Below are 19,847 nucleotides of genomic sequence, written 5' to 3'. Positions count from 1 at the left end.
GGATTTTGTGCTTATTTTGAAGGTTGTCAAAAAGAGTTTCTGCCAACTTTGCCTTTTTAAAAAATTACATTTGTCACTTAATGTCTTCATTTCCAATGGTATACGTGATAAAAGTTACCAGTATTTTTCTGTATGTATTTATAATACAGGAAAAGTGTATAATGAAAGTTCTTCAAAGATATAATTTATAAAGAGCTTGGTTGACTAGTGTTACAGATTTTCTTCCCCTTATGCAGATATAATCATTTTTTAAAAATTACAGTGCCTCTTGGGTTTTGTGTGTTGTAAAACCAGAATATCATGACACAGTATTTTATGTAAAGAGTGGTGTTTTGTTGCTTATGGAAATATCTACACACTTCAAAAAAGATTAAGTGGACAACCTTGTTTTAAACCATAGTGACCAGGATCTCCTCTAGCTCTTAAATTTTATTATTATTTTATTTTATTATTATTTTATTTTAAAATGACCAAATTGCAGTACATAGAATTGGTTCATTGGATCTAGGAGTTAATTATATTTCTAAAATGTACTATAGAAACTATGTAACTGTATCGTCCAGGACAATTAGCAATAGCATCTATAAACTGTAATTGGATTTTTTTCCCAAAAGAAATACACTTGCATGAATTCTTAAATATAAATGAGTCTAATAAAAGTTTGATTGTTTTCTTACTAGGTTGCATGAGACTCGTTCAGGAGACATCTGTAATGCCTGTGTCCTGCTTGTGAAAAGATGGAAGAAATTGCCAGCAGGATCAAAAAAAAACTGGAATCATGTTAGTTCATCTTTTGTCTTTCTCAGTTATACCTCTATTACATTTATTTGTTTTGAGAGAGAGAGAGAGAGGGAGAGAGAGAGAATCCTAAGCAGGCTCTGCACTAACAGACGCAGTGTTCAATCCCATGAACCGTGAGATCATGACCTAAACTGAAATCAAGATTTGGGTGCTTAACTGACTGAGCCACCTGAGTGCCCAGATAACTTCTATTACATTTAAAGTAACATTAGTTTTCACCCAATTTAGGAAGTAGTACGTTCCTCAGATGGAAAAGTGAAAAGAATAAAGAAAAACACAAGTTGCTGCTTAGATATAATTACTTAACATTTTGGCATGTTTAGAAGCAAAATTTTGAGTAGTGTATCATTTCCCTAAGGCTGTATCCAGTATCCCCATTTTAGAGATTCACAGTGTACATTTCATGTATTTCCAAGGTTAATTAGACATGGATCCTTTTTTCATCTCAGGGGAACATTTATCCTAATTCCTGGAGGTAGTATAATGAGCACATAGGGTTTAGCACCAGAACTGGATTTGAATCCTGCCTTACTAGTTGCAAATTTTGGGCAAGTTCCATTTATTTATAAAATGGAAACATAGTAGCTATCCCACAGAGCTGTTGTGAGAACTGAATGAGATTTATATATAAAATATAACACAGTGATCAGTTATGTGGAAGCTATTCTTACTCTGTGTATTTAAATCTAGTTGAGATTGTAGTGGTATGTAAATGTGTATTCTGTTTGCCCTTTGTCATTGGTTTTCAGTGATCAGAACAGCACTGTTAAGTCTTATGCTAGCTTTTAAAACATTTATGGTATTTATACAAAATACTTGTTTTTAAGTCAGCATGCATTTATTCTTTATCTTTTTTCCCCCTAATACTAGTATTAATTAGCCTTACATTGTCCTTTGGTTACGGTGTTACATTATTTTGATAGGTTTTTGTGGGTCTGTTAATTTATAAAAGAGGGAATTTTCTTTAATAGTTTGTCTGGAGAAGTTGAAAATTGTGATTTTGAAGGTGATGACAACCTTTTTAAGGGTACAAATCTGCAAATAGTAAATGTGAATAAATTTGTAAGAAATAGTACCGTGTAGGTCTAGACCAATGGCCATGGTAGACTATGGGAGAACATGGCATTGCCATCATGTAAATGACCTTAGGGATTAAAGTGTATGGTGAAAAGATCATAAAGCATAGTTGCGAAAACGTTAATTTGAGTCTTGTATCCCTCTCTACCCATTCTTGCCCACTTACTAGTTTAGTGAAATAAGGCAAAAGATAATTTCTTGTTTTCTTTCACCCTAAATTGGAGTTAACAAATAGCCCCCTTACTGCTTTGTAGTGAAAGTAAACTCAAACGTGTATGAAAGGGGAGCCTGGGTGGCTTAGTTGGTTAAGCATCTGACTCCTGATTTTGGCTCAGGTCATGATCTCACCATTTGTGGGTTCAAGCCCTGCCTCTGGCATAGCACTGACAGTGTGACAGCGTAGAGCCTGCTTGGGATTCTGTCTCTGCCTCTCCTGGGAGCGTGTGTCTACTCTCTAGAAAAAAAAAAAAGTATGAAAGCTTTTTGCAAACTGCAAAACACTGTCCGATAGAAATGTTAGTTGTTGTAAGTCTTGATTTTCTTTAACCTTTTGGGTCATTCTTACCATATATAAATCTATTTAAGTTTTTTGTACAGTATATTGTTACTATTGCCTGCTTGGAAGAAAAAAAACCCACGAGATAAATTATTCTTTAATACCATGTGATGATTAAAAGTGCACATGGGCTCTCAAACACTCTAGTAGAAAACTGCTTCTCAATTTAGGGTCCTTCAAATAGGCATTTGTCTGAACTAAAGGAATACAAGAGGTGTCATTTTTTAAGTGGTATTAAATATTCAGTATATTCTTCCAGGTGGTAGATGCAAGGGCAGGACCCAGTCTGAAGACAACATTGAAACCAAAGAAAGTGAAAACTTTATCTGGAAACAGGATAAAAAGCAACCAGATCAGTAAACTACAGAAGGAATTCAAACGTCACAGTAAGTTTGAGGTTTTGATATTGAAATAAGAGTAGTTAAGAATAGTTGTTTGGTTTTTATTTTTACCTGGGGGTGGCATATGGTATGTATAGATTTTTAAAGTTATTTTCTTTAAAGTGTTGCAAGGCATTGTCAACGTGGTAGAGATATTTCTATGAAATCTTTTAAAATTTTTAATGTTTATTTTGTTTTGTTTTATTTTTAATGTTTATTTTTGAGAGAGAGCATGAAGGGGAGGAGAGGGGCAGAGAGAGGGACACAGAATTTGAAGGAGGCTCCAGGCTCTGAGCTGTCAGCACAGAGCCCGACATGAGGCTCAAACCCACCAACTGAGAGATCATGACCTGAGCTAAGCTGGGTGCTTAACTGACTGGGCCACCCAGGTGCCCCTTGAAACTCTGTCTTTAGTCCTGATGACATAAAATTAATTTGACTAGCTGACCACTTCTTCAGATTGTATGGAGATCGCTCTGACCACTCTGATCTGTTTATTGACCTGTTAAGTTCTAGAAGATGAATTTTTCAAGCTTGTTTACTTGATTTTTATGCATAAGGAAATAGAGGTCTGGAGATGTGCAGAAAGGTATGTAAATAATATTAGTGGACAGTCTGAGACTAAAGCCCAGGTTTTCTGGAAAGTAACTTTAGGAATCGTAACTTACATATTGCGGTAAAGCTAGCCTCAGGACTTTCAGGTTTCTGGGACAGTGTGTGTTGTGTGGAGTGATGGAATGGGAAAGGAATGATAAATTAATATCAGGTTCATCTACTCTTAAAGGAAGTTGTTGAGGGGGAGAGCACCTGTAGTGGTACTTCTGTATTTCGGAATTTAGATTTCAGCTTTTGAAAAGGAATTGCAGTGCATATAATGTTGTTTGTTATATGTAACACAATGAGGGGAGGGTTTCTGAGGCAAAACAACTGAAATCAAACACATTAGTATTTCTGCCGTAGAAATGTAGTCATATTCACAAAGGTGGAATAAATAAAACTTGCATGGGCTAGTCAGGTTTGGCTACCCTAATGTTATAGTTCATTCATGTCAGGCCAGATTTTGTGGCCAAATGGGTTGGGAATAGACTCTGTTTTCAGAGCTTTTTCAAAACTGTAGATGAGGTTGTGGACTGGTCAGAGAGTTTTCAGGATTATAAAAACAATTTGTAGGACGCTGTTAGACAAAATATCATCAATGCTTGTTTTAGAAAAATGGTAAAAGAGAGTTAAATACACTGATAAGGTAGAGTGAGGAAAGGAAAACTGTCATCTCTTGGGACATTTTGGTAGATGTACCAAGTATTTTACATACATAGTTATCTCAGTAATTTGTTTTAGAGATTAGGATAGGAAGTAGAGTGGTGATTTAACCTTGAGCCAGGTTACTTAGTAAAGACGATAGAGATGAGTTTGACCTCAGGTTTGTCTAACTTCAAAGCTGTTTGCTCTTTCTGCAACACCACCCTGCTCCTTGAGGTAGTATATAACCAGTGCCCACGACTCTGAAGGCTTTGCAGATCATCTGCTAACTTTCTGCTCTTTTAAGTAGGTGTTACCAGTCCATAGTTATTCTGATGATACATTTAATCTTCGACTAAAATATTTTAATACTTTATAGTAAAATATTTAGGTGATATGAAATATGTATGTATTTTAACTATACATGTTCTTTAAAAGTTTTTTTCAAGTTCTTCTTTACATTCCAGTTAACAAACAGTGTAATAATAGTTTCAGGTGGAGAATTTAGTGATTGATCACTTACGTACAGTACCCGCTGCTCATCACAACAAGTGTCCTCCATTAACCCTCAGTTTGTTCTCTATAGTTGAGTCTTTTTATTTTCCCTATGTTCATGTTTTGTTTCTTAAATTCCACATGAGTGAAATTACATGGTATTTGTCTTTCTCTGACTTATTCATTAGGCATAATCCTCCCTAGCTCCATCTACTTCATTGGAAACCTTTTTCTTTTTGAATCTCCTTTTTAATGGCTGTGTAGTATTCCATTGTAGACACTCCCCACCCCCACATCTTTATCCATTCATCTATATAGATGGACATTTGAGTTGCTTCCATATCTTGGCTATTGTAGATAACACGGCAGTAAACACAGGGGTGCATATATCTTATCAAAAAATTAGGGTAATAATATCAAATAATCATTCTACTTTTAATTTTTTTTTTGAAATTTTTAAAATTTATTTTATTTTTTAAAATTTACATCCAAATTAGTTAGCATATAGTGCAACAATGATTTCAGGAGTAGATTCCTTAGTGCCCCTTACCCATTTAGCCCATCCTTCCTCCCACACCCCCTCCAGTAACCCTCTGTTTGTTCTCCATATTTATGAGTTTCTTCTGTTTTGTCCCCCTCCCTGTTTTTATATTATTTTTGTTTCCCTTCCCTTATGTTCATCTGTTTTGTTTCTTAAAGTCCTCATATGAGTGAAGTCATATGATATTTGTCTTTCTCTAATTTCACTTAGCATAAAATACCCTCTAGTTCCATCCACGTAGTTGCAAATGGCAAGATTTCATTCTTTTTGATTGCCGAGTAATATTCCACTTTATGTATATATACCACGTCGTCTTTATCCATTCATCCATTGATGGACATTTGGGCTCTTGCCATACTTTGGATATTGTTGATAGTGCTGATATAAACAGTGGGGCCATGTGCCCTTCGAAACAGCGCACCTGTATCCCTTGGATAAATACCTAGCAGTGCAATTGCTGGGTTGTAGGGTAGTTCTGTTTTTAGTTTTTTGAGGAACCTCCAAACTGTTTTCAACAGTAGTTGCACCAGTTTGCATCCCTACCAACAATGCATGAGGGTTCCTTTTTCTCCACATCCTTGCCAACACTTATTTCTTGTCCTTTTTTATCTTTTTTGGATAAATGTCTATTAACATCCTCTACCTGTTTTGTAACTGGATTGTTTATACATGTTCCTTTCTTAACCAGCTATCACCAGGGGAAAAGAAAAAGACTGAGCCAACCCTCCATTCTCACTAAGTGTTTTAATGAACATTTGAGAAATAGTAATTTTCTTCTACCACTTGAAGGTTAGAGGAATTGATTATTCATATGTATGCTCTTAGCTCCTCCCTTTAATTATAGGAAAAGTGAAACCTGACTAAATTTCGCCTTACCTAAGGGAATATGTCCAGTGTAATTTTAGATTTTTATTATAAAGCTGTGTTGTGGAAGGAGGGATTGGAGACTGAAGATAAATCCCTTTGAAAAAGGTGTGTGGGCTTTGGAGGCTTAGACTGAAACTGGGTTTTCCAATGTGCATTGTGAATTGCTAGCACCTGTGTGCAACACAACAGTTTTGATATACTTCAATTTTTATATACATCAGCCACTAAATGGTGTCCCTGTCTCTTGTTATATATTTGCTTTCCCTGCAACCTGCGTTTACCTGACTTTTTTTCTGAGATATTCTTTCCTTTGGGTGGTGTACTGCAAAGGCATTAGACCTAGAGCTTGAAGATCAGGATTTGAGTTACCATTCATGAAATTTAACTTCACATAGAACCATAATTTTCTTATCCGAGAAAAGGGGATAATCAACTAAAAATATTTTGTAAAACAAAACAAATTCCTGTATAAATGTTAGTTTATTCTTTTTGTCATTCTTCCTAAAATCTACAATGAATTCTTGTTGCTATGGAATAAAGCTGAAAATCCCTAGTGAGTCTTTGGAGGTCCTATTTTAGGCAAAGAATATTTGGGCTGCGTCCATTCCCTTCCTGTGCATAGTGTGTTCTGCTTCCACTACCCCATGCTTAGCTAATTACTCCTTTGTGCCTTTTCAAATCCCACAATTTTTAAGATTTTAAAAATTGTGGTTCTTTGAAGAATTTCCAGGCCTGCATTCCAGAAGAGTTTTCTTCCTAAGTGCTTTTTATATAGTTATATTCTAGTGTCTCAAGTGTTAGATTAAACCATTAGAAACGGCCATTTTTATAGGTAGAAAATGATCTAATAACTGCTGCTTCAAATGTTCCATAGCTATTAAGTACTTCCTTGGATAGTGAGTTTTCTTCTCCAGCATAGAGCTGACTGCTGCTGCTGCTAATTGTTTGGGAAGCCTTTTAAACATTCCAATAGACTTATTTCTTTAAAGCCTGCTATTCTTGAGGATTTTACATGTAAAATTTTGTTAATACAAAGCATTCTACGGTCTATCCATAGGTTTTCTTTGGTCTATTTCTTCCCATGTAGAGTATGACATGGGGTTTGAGGTCTAATAGATAAGTACTTAATAAATACTTAATTGCTGGGGCGCCTGGGTGGCTCAGTCGGTTAAGCGTCCGACTTCAGCTCAGGTCATGATCTCGCGGTCCGTGAGTTCGAGCCCCGCGTCAGGCTCTGGGCTGATGGCTCAGAGCCTGGAGCCTGCTTCCGATTCTGTGTCTCCCTCTCTCTCTGCCCCTCCCCTGTTCATGCTCTGTCTCTCTCTGTCTCAAAAATAAATAAACGTTAAAAAAAAAAACAAAACAACTTAATTGCTTCTTTGAATTGGAGGGTTGCTCTATCCACTTATCCTGGGGGCGGGTGGTGTGTGTGTGGGGGGGGTGGTAATCTCAACCCCTATTTGTGATACTGCTGTCACTGTAGAATAGCAGTTTGATAGCCTTAGAGCATGGTGACCATCCACCAAAAGACTCATTTTCTGGCTAGTAAATTTATATGGAGTCTTCTAAGGGCAAAAGTACTAAATCATGTTTAATGTTTAGCTTGTATCTGATGAATTGCCTTTATTCCTTATTAAATCAGGATCTGTTGTTTTCCCTTTATAGGTAGGGTGTTGTTTTTGGTTGCTTTTAAGATTTTTTCCTTTATCTTTAGTTTTCAGAAATTTAATTATCAACGTGTCTTGGCATTGATTTCTTTGAGTATATCCTGTTTGGGGTTTGCTCAGCTTCTTGAATCTCTCTATAGGTTTGTCTCTTGCCAAATTTGGCAAGTTTTCAGCCATTATATTTCCTTGAGTATATTTTCACTTCCGCCCTCTTTCTTATTCCAGGACTGCAATGACACGAATGTAGATTTTTTTGTCATAGTCCCAGAGGTCTCTAAGGCTCTATTCATTTGTTTTCTCTGTGTTGTTCAGGTTGGATAATTTCTGTTGTTCTTTCTTCCAGTTCATTGATTGTTTCCTCTGTCCCCTCCATTCTGCTGTTGAGCTCCATCCACTGAGCTTTTTATTTCATTTTTTTCTTTCTTTTTTTTTTTCGCAGCTCAAATTTCAGTTCCACTTGGTTCTTCTTTATAACTTTTATTTATTTTTTTAAATTGAGATGTGTTTGGGGGGCCTGGGTGGCTTGGTTGGTTAAGCGTCTGACTTCAGTTCAGGTCATGATCTCGCGGTCCGTGAGTTTGAGCCCTGTGTTGGGCTCTGTGCTGACAGGTCAGAGCCTGGAGATTCTGTGTCTCCCTCTCTCTCTGCCCTCTCCCGCGCTCGCTCGCTCTCTGTCTCTCTCTCTCAAAAATAAATAAATGTTAAAAAAAATAAATACATTGAGACCTATTCGCTGATAATATTTTTGTTTCAGGCATGTTCACAATGGCTCACTGAAGCATTTTTGTCATGATTATGTTAAAATCTTTGTTAGATCATTCTAACATCTCTGTCCTCTTGGTGTTAACATCTACTTCCCTTTTCACTCAGTTTGAGATTTTGGTTCTGGATTTGAGGGACTTTTTTTTTTTTTTTTTAATTGAAACTTGGATTTTTAAAAATTATGTTATGGATCTACTTTAAAACTTTGGTTTTACTGTCTTTTTTTGGACACCCTTTTATCAGGGGCAATGAGACAGAGGCATCACTTTTTCACTGTGTGGTGGTGTTAAAAGGTTCCCCAGTTAACCTTCATTGACACCTGAGGTGGGAGAAGCTCCTCATTGCTGTGGGATGGGGGTGGGAGTTGAAGTTCCCACATGGTGGGGATACTCATTTGTGGTGGGCCATGGCTAAAGTCCTGACTTCTCAACAGGCTTCCTCTGACAACCTGGTGGATGTGTTGGTGCTTTGTAACAGTCTTATGAGGATGGAAATCTTAGGCTCCCCACTTGGCCTCTGCTGGAGTGGGTGGGATTGGGGCCTCTGTTTTCTGTGGTGTTTGGCTGGAGTAGAGTGATTATTACTCTGATAAAATTATTACTCTGATAAAAGTTTCCTGTCTTGCTTAGGCTGCCACTTTTCTGCCCCTTTGACTAGAGAGCAGGGTTTTGTTGGTTTTTTTTCTTTCTTTCTTTCTTTCTTTCTTTCTTTCTTTCTTTCTTTCTTTCTTTCTTTCTTTCTTTTTTTCTATACCCATCGGTATTTCTGTGCTGCTGGCTCCTCTAGCTCGAAGACTGGATTTATGAGGCAAAAAAGAAAACCCATAAAAACTAGAGAACGCACCACCATGTCCTTCCTTAGGTCGAGCTCTCTAGCTGTTGCCAACTTTCAGAGTCATTAGGTTTGTTTTATATGCAATACCCTGGGTTTTTAGTTGTACTTATTTATTAGCAGGAGGAATGGGGAAAGGTATGTCTACTCCTATCTTCCTGGAAGCTTACGACCTCATTTTCTTTTTAGAAACACTTGTACAAATATCTTCAAATATCAGTAGTGAATAGAAAATAAATTCTTTTTTTCTTTCTACTAACTCACAGTTTTTTATGCTGAGCCTTAGTTACATATAATGAAATTAAATTATAATTTTTTTCCCTCTTTATTGCAGATTCTGATGCTCACAGTACCACCTCAAGTGCCTCCCCAGCTCAGTCTCCTTGTTATAGTAACCAGTCAGATGATGGCTCAGATACAGAGATGGCTTCTGGCTCTAACAGAACGCCAGTTTTTTCCTTTTTAGATCTCACGTACTGGAAAAGGTAAAAGCAACAAAATATCTCTCTAACCAGCAAACCTTCTTAATTACAGGCGATGGTTTCCCACTTCCTTAGCAGTTAAATGGCATTTGGCATACAGCTGGTAGCACACATGGTTGGAGGTGGATAAGCAAGAATTGAGCCGAGAGCTGTGATTTATGTGCTTTTCCTATTAAAATTGATTTAAAATAAAAATGTTAGGGAATGTATGTTTCCTGTAATGGAGTAGACTGGGTATTTTTTCTGACCAACTCTCACTGAAAAAAGTAAAAGCTAGAAATGCATATTTTTAAGTCTTTAAAAGTCACATTGATAAGTGAGCAAATTAGTAAGGAATAATCAAAGACCAGGCCAAATGCTAAGTAAATGTGGAACCCCAAAGTCGAAAAGAGGTAGTAGATTTGGAAAGAGAAAAGCAGCTAAGGATTTTATTTTCTATTTCACAGATTCGAGAAGACTAACAAATTAAAAGTGAGATAATAAGCATTTATTTTATGATAGAATTCACGCATAGATGATTATATGAAACTATGGAACATGAAAGACAAAATAGTTCTTTAACAGTGAGAAAAAATAAAGACTATTTTCAAGGGAACAGCACTGAAAGCTGAGTTCTCAGTATGGACAAAGGAAGCCAAAAAATAATAGATTAATATCTTCAGTGGGCCAAGAAGTAGTAACTCTCAACCTAGAATTATATATATGTGTAGCAAAAATATCCTTTGGAGGGGGTGTGCTTGGCTGGTTTATGGGAAGAGCATGTGACTCTTGATCTTGAGGTATGGAGTTTGATCCCCACATTGGGTGTAAAGATTACTTAAACAAACTTACCTTTTATGAACAAGGGCATAAGACTTTGACTAGGAAAAAGGTTGAGAATTTGTCATCAGACTGACCCTAAATAACAAAGTTCTACAGGCAGAAAAAGAGATCCTAGATTAAAATTCTGAGAAGGATAGATAAAGTAGCAAATATTTAGGTAAATTTAAACAAATTGCTTAAAATAATAATAGTTGTGGGGGTAAAAATAGTTACGAAACAGTAGCATGTAAATCAAGGGAATAAAAGGGATAGGAGTTAAGGTATCCTAACATCCTTTGCCTTGTTAACTATAAATATGTTGAATAACTTTGGGAGTTGAGTAACTGTGTCCCCACTCATAGACACAGAAAATAGAAACCATGGGTCCAAGAAGACAGTAGACTAAAAATTAGAAAATCTTTATAACTAAAAAAATAACTGAAAAATACCACAAATCAAAACATGGTATGAAATTAAAAAGAATTGGAGGAAAAATTAATGCTTTCAATGCTTAGAAAAGGAAAAACTAAAAATATGTGAAATGATAAGCATTCAGTTTAAAGATAATGAAGCCCAATACAAAGAAAAATAAAAGCAATGAAGTCCTAAAGATACAAGTAGAAATAAATGGAGTAGAAAACTGGTAAGCAATGAACAGGATCTGTAAAGCTAAGAGTTGGATCTTGAAAAAGACCTGACCAAAAAAATTAGTAGTGATGAAGCAGATAAAAAGAGATCATATTCATAAGCACCTTAGACAAAACAGGGAGATTTATCTATAATTAAGACAAATGTAAAAGACAGTAGGACATGAAAACAACTGTATGCTAGTAAATTTGGACATACAGATGAAGTGGATACATTAATAGAAGAAGACAGTTTTCCAAAACTGTCTCAAGACAAAATAGAAAACCTGTATAGTGTTAAAATAGAGAAGTTGATTCAGTGGCCAAAGTCTTCTCTCCAAAAATCCCAGGCTCATCTTAGGCACGTTCTCCCAAACAATCCAGAAACACATGATTCTGATCTTGCATAATGTTTTCAGATTATGAATAAAAGAGGGCATAGGCCCTAAGCATTCTATGAGGCTAATATATATAACTTTGATACCAAAAGAGTATATCATGACCAGATTGGATTTATTCTAGGGGTGTAAGATTGCTTTAAACATTAAAAGTCAACTGATAGAATTTGCCACACTGACAGTTTGTAAAGGAAGGAAAAAAATGCCTGTCATCTTAGCAGTACTTTGAAGATGTTTGATATATTTGAATGTTCCTTCAAGGTTTAAAATAAAACTTGTAGTAAATAGGGATAGAAGGGAACCGCATTAATAAATAATTGGCATTTTCGAAGAAACATGAACATGTTTCAGTTCCTATATACCAGCCACATAACCTAGAAGAAAAAAATGTTAGACGCACATTGATGTGTACAGCATGTTTATGGTAGCAAAAGTCCCATCAAAAGGAGTGTGAATAAATTCACATGGTGGAATACTATACACAAAACGAAATAAAACTTTGAAAATGGGTTTGAACCTCAATGTTGAGAAAATTGCAGCAGTAGAGTATGATTCCATACATGTGTTTCTTTTAAATAGGAGATAGTTGAGCAATATATGAAGAGATGTAGACTTGTTTTAAAACTGAAGTGTAAAGAAAAAAGGCACTGATAGGCTTAAATTGAAGTTGGAGTGAATGAGATTGGGCAGGATGGGACTGGAGAGAAACATACAGGGGGACTTCACAGGAAATGATTATTCCCTTAGAGTATGTGATCCGTGGGTGTTTGGTAGTCATTTTTAATGCCTATTTGTATATTTGAAACAGTTTACAACTTCAGGAGCAGCCTCTGAAACTGCTGTCTCTCAGAATGATCCCCACACCTTAATCTTTGATAAGGTTCCAGTGTGGAATTTAAGGGACCTGGGTAATTCCCATTACCCAGTTAATTGGGGTCTCTCTAGGAGCCTTTCAGTTGGAATGTGATAAGACTGTAAAAGTAGAACCTTTTGATCATGTTGTACTAGTTACAATTATGTAGATTTTTCTTTCTTTCTTTCTTTCTTTTTTTTTTTTTTTTTTGTTTCCTTGTATTGCTAGTTTTCTACCTTATTAATATATTCCTCTCCCATTTTTTTCTTTTAGACAGAAAATATGTTGTGGGATTATCTATAAAGGCCGTTTTGGAGAAGTCCTCATTGACACACATCTATTCAAGCCTTGCTGCAGCAATAAGAAAGCAGCTGCTGAGAAGCCGGAGGAGCAGGGGCCAGAGCCTCTGCCCATCTCCACTCAGGAGTGGTGACTGAGGTTTAGGTAGAAGGGGAACAAAAAAACGATTTAAATTTTGGAAAGAAAACAAAGCAACAAAACCCTCCTATTTTTAACTTGGATACCTGCTATTCTGCCAAAAGACACTTTCTAGAATAGTTTTGAATGGGTTGTTATTTCTCCTCCAGTTCCACAAACTCTGAAGCCAGTGTCTAGCTTACTAAAAGAAAAAAAGTGTACATAATATTTAAGATGCTGAGTATTTCATAGGAAAGCTGAATGCTGCTGTAAAGTGCTCTTTAAGTCTTTTTTTTTTTTTTTATCCCCTTCTAATGAATGAATCTAGGGGAATTTCAGGGGACAGAGATGGGATTTGTTGTATGATAAACGTATGTAGTTTTAGTCTTTCTATATTGAGAAGCAGTGGTTGGGGCATTTTTAAGATGGCTGGCTATACTTGTTTTCCTTCATGATAAGAAATTTGTCATAACTCAGTAACGTGGACTTGCCCCAAGAGGTAGTTGTTAATAATTTAAGGTCTTGCCAAGGTTCTGATGATTCAAACCTGTACTACTGAATATTAAGCAGGACAGACTAAGCTCTCTGGTGCAAATGCCTTGAAGGAGTAGTTTCTAAACATACAGAGAGGTAACTTGAGTGTATATGTTGCATCCTCTGTCACCTCCCTCCATATTCATTTTTGATAAAGATTTTAATCTATATTGAAACTTCTAAAGCAGAATCAAAGCTCCTCTGGGGAAATGTCAAGTTTTAGGATGAGCAATCCTAAATGAAGAGAACCAAAGCATTACCGCATGGTAGAGATCACATTCTATTAAAAATGTTAAATTATCTTTAAAAATGTACAAGTCTTCAGGATGGCACACACAAAAAAACAAAGTTTAATGCTTCTTGGGGCACATTTCTTAGAGGGCTTGCCTAGTGTGTAAATAATTGACTTTTGTTTGTGTTACATGACTGGTGACTTCATTGAAAATCTGCGCAATTCAGTTTTAGCTCTGGATTACTTCAGTTGACCTTTGTGAAGGTTTTGTCTGTGTAGAGTGGTTGTTTGACTGGTTTTAACCTATTAGGGTTTGGGGTTTTTTTTTTTGTTTTGTTTTGTTTTTTTTCCACTCTATATTAAAGTAAAATTCTAAAAGAAAAGAGGTGTGTGTTAATGCTGAGTGGGCTGGTTTAGGTTTGACTTCTTTTAGTCAGGCTTTGTGAACATTGAGATGTTAGATGATGCATCCTGAACACGGAGCTCTTCGATTCCAAAATCTTCATTTGAAGCCTTTTTACTTGAACCCAAACCAAAGTACTGTCATTGCCTCTTTTTTAAACGTTCAGGAATAACCTATCACCGCTTCAGACTTCTCATAATTAGGGAGGATCATTTGCCTACCTTATAATAACATGACTCAGTGCTTATTTTTAAAACTGGATTTTAAAAATTAGATAGTATAACAGTAAGGAGTGAGCCACTTTTTACGGGCACCATATAGTTTTATAATTCTTAATCTAAACTTAAAATTTTATATTTCTTCCTTATGGCAAAAACTACAAGCCACCATGTGCACAGATTACACCGTGAGTTGGGTTGGCTCTCCCACAGCCTCTGAGGTGAATTACAAGAGTCCCAGCCATTATCATCTTCCTCCTGTTGTTTTGAAATGGTTTTTTTCTTTTTTTTTTTTTTTTGTACATTTTGGCTACAGTATTGGTGGTAGAATATACTATAATATGGATCATCTCTACTTCTGTATTTATTTATTTATTACTAGACCTCAACCACAGCCTTCTTTTTCCCCTTCCACCTCTTTGCCTGTAGGATGTACTGTATGTAGTCATGCACTTTGTATTAATATATTAGAAATCTACAAATCTGTTTTGTACTTTTTATACTGTTGGATACTTATAATCAAAACTTTTACTAGGGTATTGAATAAATTTAGTCTTACTAGAAAATAAAAGAAGATGTTTTGTGGCTTTGTTGAAAAGGTGTTCTTAGGTAAGAATGTTTTGACCTTCACAGATACGCAGTTTTAACCCTTTCGTATTATAACAAGCCCTGAGAGAAAAAGGCCTCTTTACCGAGAGATACTTTAAAATAAAAGACGTTTTAATTGACATGCCCAATAATTGACCTAGTAGATAAGATGATTTTAACAATGAAGGATAAAGTCTCTTCAACAGTTGGTTGGTTGATTTCGTTTCTATTTTATTTTAACTTAATTTTATTACTTTTTAAATGTTTCCAGTGTTTTAAGGTCTGTGTTGTGGTTTTATTATTACTGTCTATGGGCATAGTGGGAATCGTCATTGAGACTTTAAATAAATTATAAAAATTGGTTATAGGGAAAGCTGGATTTGGGCATTGGGGTCAGACCTGGTCTCTGATGTCTGGCTTTGCCCCTTTATTAGCCATTTGAGTCTCTTTGCATTTGTGAGCCTCCAAACTTCTGTAAAATCATTTATTTTCCAGAATTATTTACTTTATAGAATTATGAGGAATCTAAAGGGATGCATGTAATCCATATCAAAGTTTTAAAAACAGATTGCTTATTAGTTGGGAAAAGTGGATCCTGTGGGCCAAACTTTCTGTACTATTGTTAGGGCTTAAATTTGCTTTGGGATCTTGCAGATGATTTGCCAGTACCTAATTTAGTTAACGGTGAAGTTACCAAGTTACCCTGAAGTTAAGCTCAGGTTGTCAGCAGCATCTGTGTCCTGTGGCTTTAGGATGGAGAGTTCAGATTCCTTATTGGCTGTAGGGCCCCTTGGCTCATTACCACCTGGGTTCTCCTGACTTGGCCGCTTGGTGCATGGAGCCAGCAGGTCTCCAGAGCCAGTTTGCTGGTGAGTCGGAGTGTCCTCAGGTCCTTCCCACATTCTAATGAAGAGGGTTACACAATGAACACCCTGAGGTGGGGTGTGGGGCCCATGAGGAACATCTTAGAGTGTTGCCTGCCACAGCACCTCATTTTCTTTTCTAACTTGAAATTGGGCCTCTTTGCCCTACATTACAAGTGCTTTCTGTAGCAAGTACAAAAAAAAAAAAAAAAAGTTCTCCTACGGTGGGTTAGGCACTTTTAAACATTGTTTAAACAACTTTGCAAAGTTTAGAAAAAAAACACAAACCTGTTCACAGGTGAGTAAGTAGAGGTGCAAGAAGGTCATGTAACTTAAATAAAATCAACTTTCCTGATTCCAAAGCCTTTGCTGTCTGAATCGGCCCCCGTCTCTGCTGTCTTAACCTGCATTTGGAGGCGGTCTCCTTGCTCTCTTGAAGGATGAAAATGGGAGGCAAGTTTTACCCTGGCTGAGAGGTTAGCTGTTAACTGTCTAAATCAGTTGTTCAAGTTTTGTTTCTTAAGTTTGATGTTGTGCCTATTAATACACTGTCTTTTTGTGTAGAAAATAGTCTTCAGGCAGTTTAGTGAAACAACTGGGTATTCTAAAAATAAATGAAGGTGTCCAAAGCTAACTGCTTGCTCTGCAGTGAAGAATGGAAGGTACCCAGGGAGCCTCTTGATCCATCGTCCCTATGACAGCTTCCTGATGCTCCAGATTTAGCATTGTGGTACTTCTGGCAGTCATTTTGTGTGATGTTCAGTGAACTGGGAAAGGGGGAAAAAGCCAAATTGGATCAAAGATAATTTCACAGACTCATGTTCTCAAAGGGATCTGAGGGTTCTAACAGTTTCTCGAGCTGTGGAGTTTGGTTACTCATTGTGATCATGAGAATGCTTTAGGTTTCAGATATCTTGCACCCTGGTTAGAAACTGCTTGTTACTGTATGCTGGGTTAGGGAGTCTTGGACATACATAGTTGCAGGCTTTAGTCTGAAAGAGCCTAATCTTTCAGTTTAGAGAGCTGAAGAGATTTTGGCAAAGCCTGTCCTTTTGTCTCAGTGCTTGAAAGGGAAAAAATCATTTACTCCATTGTAGAACTTCAGTTCTCTATACTTAACAGCTTACTAGCTTTAACATTATCCATGGTTTTTGCTTCTGCATTTTTGTAATGACAAGAGAGTGGTGGTTTTTAAAAACTTGTTTTTTTAAGTTTATTTACTCATTTTGAGAGAGACATCATGAGTGAGGGAGGGGCAGGGAGAGAGGAAGAGAGACAATCAATCCCAAGCAGGGTGCACACTGTCAGCACAGAGCCTGACGTGGGGCTCGAACTCACAAAACCGTGAGATCATGACCTGAGCTGAAACTGAGAGTCAAATGCTTAACTGACTGAGCCACCCAGGTGCCCCAAGAGTATTTTTTTTAATATGAAATTTATTTCCATACAAGGAGTGGTTGTTTTAAATATCAAAAATTAAGTCTCAAAAATCTCAAGATTACTCAGCAAGTAATTGGTGTGATTAAAATAGGAGCCTGAACAATTATGCATCCCTTCCCGCCTTTAAGGTAACAAGTGTATTCTTTATCAATCAGGGTGCTGGCAGGAAATAGATGACTTACTACAATTTGATAATTTAAGGAAAGTTTAGTAAAGGGACTTTACAAAACTGTGTGCACAAGGTAAGGAAACCCCAGGGGGGAGTGCAGTTCTCAGGCCCGGTTGCACTGGGACTGGTAATGATGCTGTTACCACCTTTAGGTCTGAAAGGTTGAGGGGGAGGAGTGGTAAATGGAACCAGGAGATGGGCTATGTAGGAAGGGTGTGAGGTTGTGGAAAGCACCAGGAATAAATACTCCTGTCACTTTCCAGGTTGTCCAACTCCATCATTATTAGTTCCTTCACACATACTGTTCCCCCTGACCCGTCTCTCCACCATCGTCTGGCTGGGCATCACCTGCTTACTCTTAAGGTTCTACTCACTTGGAGAAGCCATCCAGAACAGCCACTGTACCCCGCCCCCTCCATCACTCACACAGTTATCTGTTTAGTAGTTTACATGGAAGCTGGAACCCTCTCGGCTCACCATTATAGCTCTGAGAGTCTAACGCAGTGATTATTAACATAACAGGAGCACAATACATATTTATCGGTTATAATTTTGTAGTTTCAGAAGTCGTTCATAGAGTTGAGTTTATGCTATTGGTCTTGATGAATATCAAGAATTTAAAATATATTTGAACTTGAAAGGGCAGTACAAGAGTATAACCTCTCCCTAGATCCACCAGTTGTTAACATTTTACCACATGTATTTTATCTAATTTGTCTTGCTGAATCATTTGAAAGTAAGTTGTGACAAAATGGCACTTCCTCCCTGTATACTTACTCATCACCTGTATTCATCTCCTTGGAATAAGAATTTTATACATGAAGCCACAATGCCATTGCCCCACCGGAGACAATTAACAATAAATGAATAACATCTAACATAGATTTGTAGGAGATAAATTGCCCCCTGTTGTTCCAGAATATCTTATTAAACTTTTTCCTCATCCAGGATCTAGCCAATGAGGTTTTTGTATACATTTTAATCTGCAAAGTCCTCTGCGTTCCCCCCGCCCCCCACCACGACATTGAACTTTTTGAAGTGTCCAAGTCCATTTTACAATGTCCCATATCCTGGATATTTTTCTGACTTTTTTAGTAGATTTGGGTTATACTTTTTGGTAGGAGTATAACAGGCTGTGTGGTTATCTCTTACTGTGTCATGAAGATGTACACAGTGTTAACTTGGCACTGTTTGGTGATGCTAAGATTGATCATTTGGTTAAGAAGATGAATGCCAGATTTTTCCATTTTAATGTACATTTTTTTTTCCTTTTGTAAATGAGCAGTCTGTGGAGTGGTACTGTGAGTTTTTTAGTTCAGTGTTTATTTCTGAGAAAGTATGTGTCACTAGTGGGAAAGGGGCAGAGAGAGAGGGAAGACGGGATTCAAAGTGGGCTTTGCGCGGACAGCAGAGAGCCCCACGTGGGGCTCAACCACACGAGCCATGAGGTCATGACCTGAGTAGAAACCTTGACCTTAATCAACTGAGCCACCCACGTACCCCTGTACTGTGAGACTTAAAAAAAATTTTTTTTTTTAAGTTTATTTTTGAGAGAGAAAGCACTAGTTGGGGAGGGACAGAGAGAGGGAGAGAGAGAATCCCAAGCAAGCTCCGTGCCACCAGCACAAAGCACCACACAGGGACTCGAACCCACAGAATTGTGAGATCATGACCTGAGCCAAAACAAGAGTCGTATGCCTAACCAGCTGAGCCACCCAGGTGCCTGGAGACTTTTCAAACAAACTTTCAAGTATTCATTGAGCACCTATGTCCCAAGACCCTATTAGATATCCTAAATAGTTCCTTACACTTGAGAAGTCATGCAATCCTTAAGTCCTTTGAGGATCTTAGCTCACTGAAGGTGTTGTGCTTATCCTTGCCCTTTAGTTGCATTTAACTTTTGTTTTCTTGATTTTTCTGTGGTTTTCATTCAGAAGTAAAGATGTGCATGGTGTGTAGGGGCTATGTTTGGCACACGAGCTTATTAGTAAATATCACCAGGACATAGATGAATAAACAATGGAATTAGAGGCTGAAGACTTGAATTCAAATCTTGATTTTGGTGCTTTCTGGCTATAGGATCTCAGATCATTTCTCTGAGCTCATTTCCTCCTCTGTAAATTGGAGGAAATATAGCAGAATTTCAGTAAGAATAAAATGAGAGTGCATCATAAAAGTCCTGGCCTCATGTAAAGTGGAAGGTTTGTGCCATCATTTGTTATTTTAATCTTTGAGGTCTAAGTGGATACAATAGGAATGAAAACTTTTTATCATCTATAGTTACGGTGAACACAGAAAAGGTCTTAAACATTGCACATCAAGACACCTACCCCTTCAAAAAAAATCTCTATAAAGCTTTCTTAAGTTTCAGTGCTTAAAGGAGAAAATGTATTCGCTACAAGATTATTATGCTTTGGCAGCCCATGAATCCCAGGATTGAGAAAGTGTATAGAGGGCATGAAGTGGTGCCAGATATACAGTAATTAAGCTGTGCAAAAGTGTGCTGAAATGCAGGGAGTGGCCAAGATAGGCTCTCGGGATGATTTTTGAAGGGTAAAATTTGGCTGTGTTTAACAGTGGAACCAATTCATAAAACATGCTGAAATA

The 19,847-nt window shown here is 37.1% G+C and overlaps 1 protein-coding gene across 3 annotated transcripts in view; it reads left to right on the top strand.

The window, feature by feature from the left end:
• Positions 1-16,829, top strand: part of SINHCAF (SIN3-HDAC complex associated factor) — a 34,518-nt gene extending 17,689 nt beyond the window's left edge. For all 3 annotated transcript variants that reach the window (XM_060658008.3, XM_060658010.3, XM_060658009.3), the window contains exons 3-6: positions 681-780; positions 2,694-2,820; positions 9,551-9,701; positions 12,650-16,829. In XM_060658008.3, coding sequence (XP_060513991.1) covers positions 681-780; positions 2,694-2,820; positions 9,551-9,701; positions 12,650-12,809 — 538 coding nt within the window. In that variant the 3' untranslated portion in view covers positions 12,810-16,829. The remainder of the gene's footprint in view (positions 1-680; positions 781-2,693; positions 2,821-9,550; positions 9,702-12,649) is intronic.
• The last annotated feature ends 3,018 nt before the right edge of the window (positions 16,830-19,847 follow it).

This window comes from Panthera onca, chromosome B4, assembly GCF_046562875.1.
Source record: "Panthera onca isolate mPanOnc1 chromosome B4, mPanOnc1 haplotype 2, whole genome shotgun sequence".
Lineage (NCBI taxonomy): Eukaryota > Metazoa > Chordata > Mammalia > Carnivora > Felidae > Panthera > Panthera onca.
The sequence above is the reverse complement of the archived record's forward strand: the minus strand, read 5'-3'. Positions and strand labels throughout refer to the sequence as shown.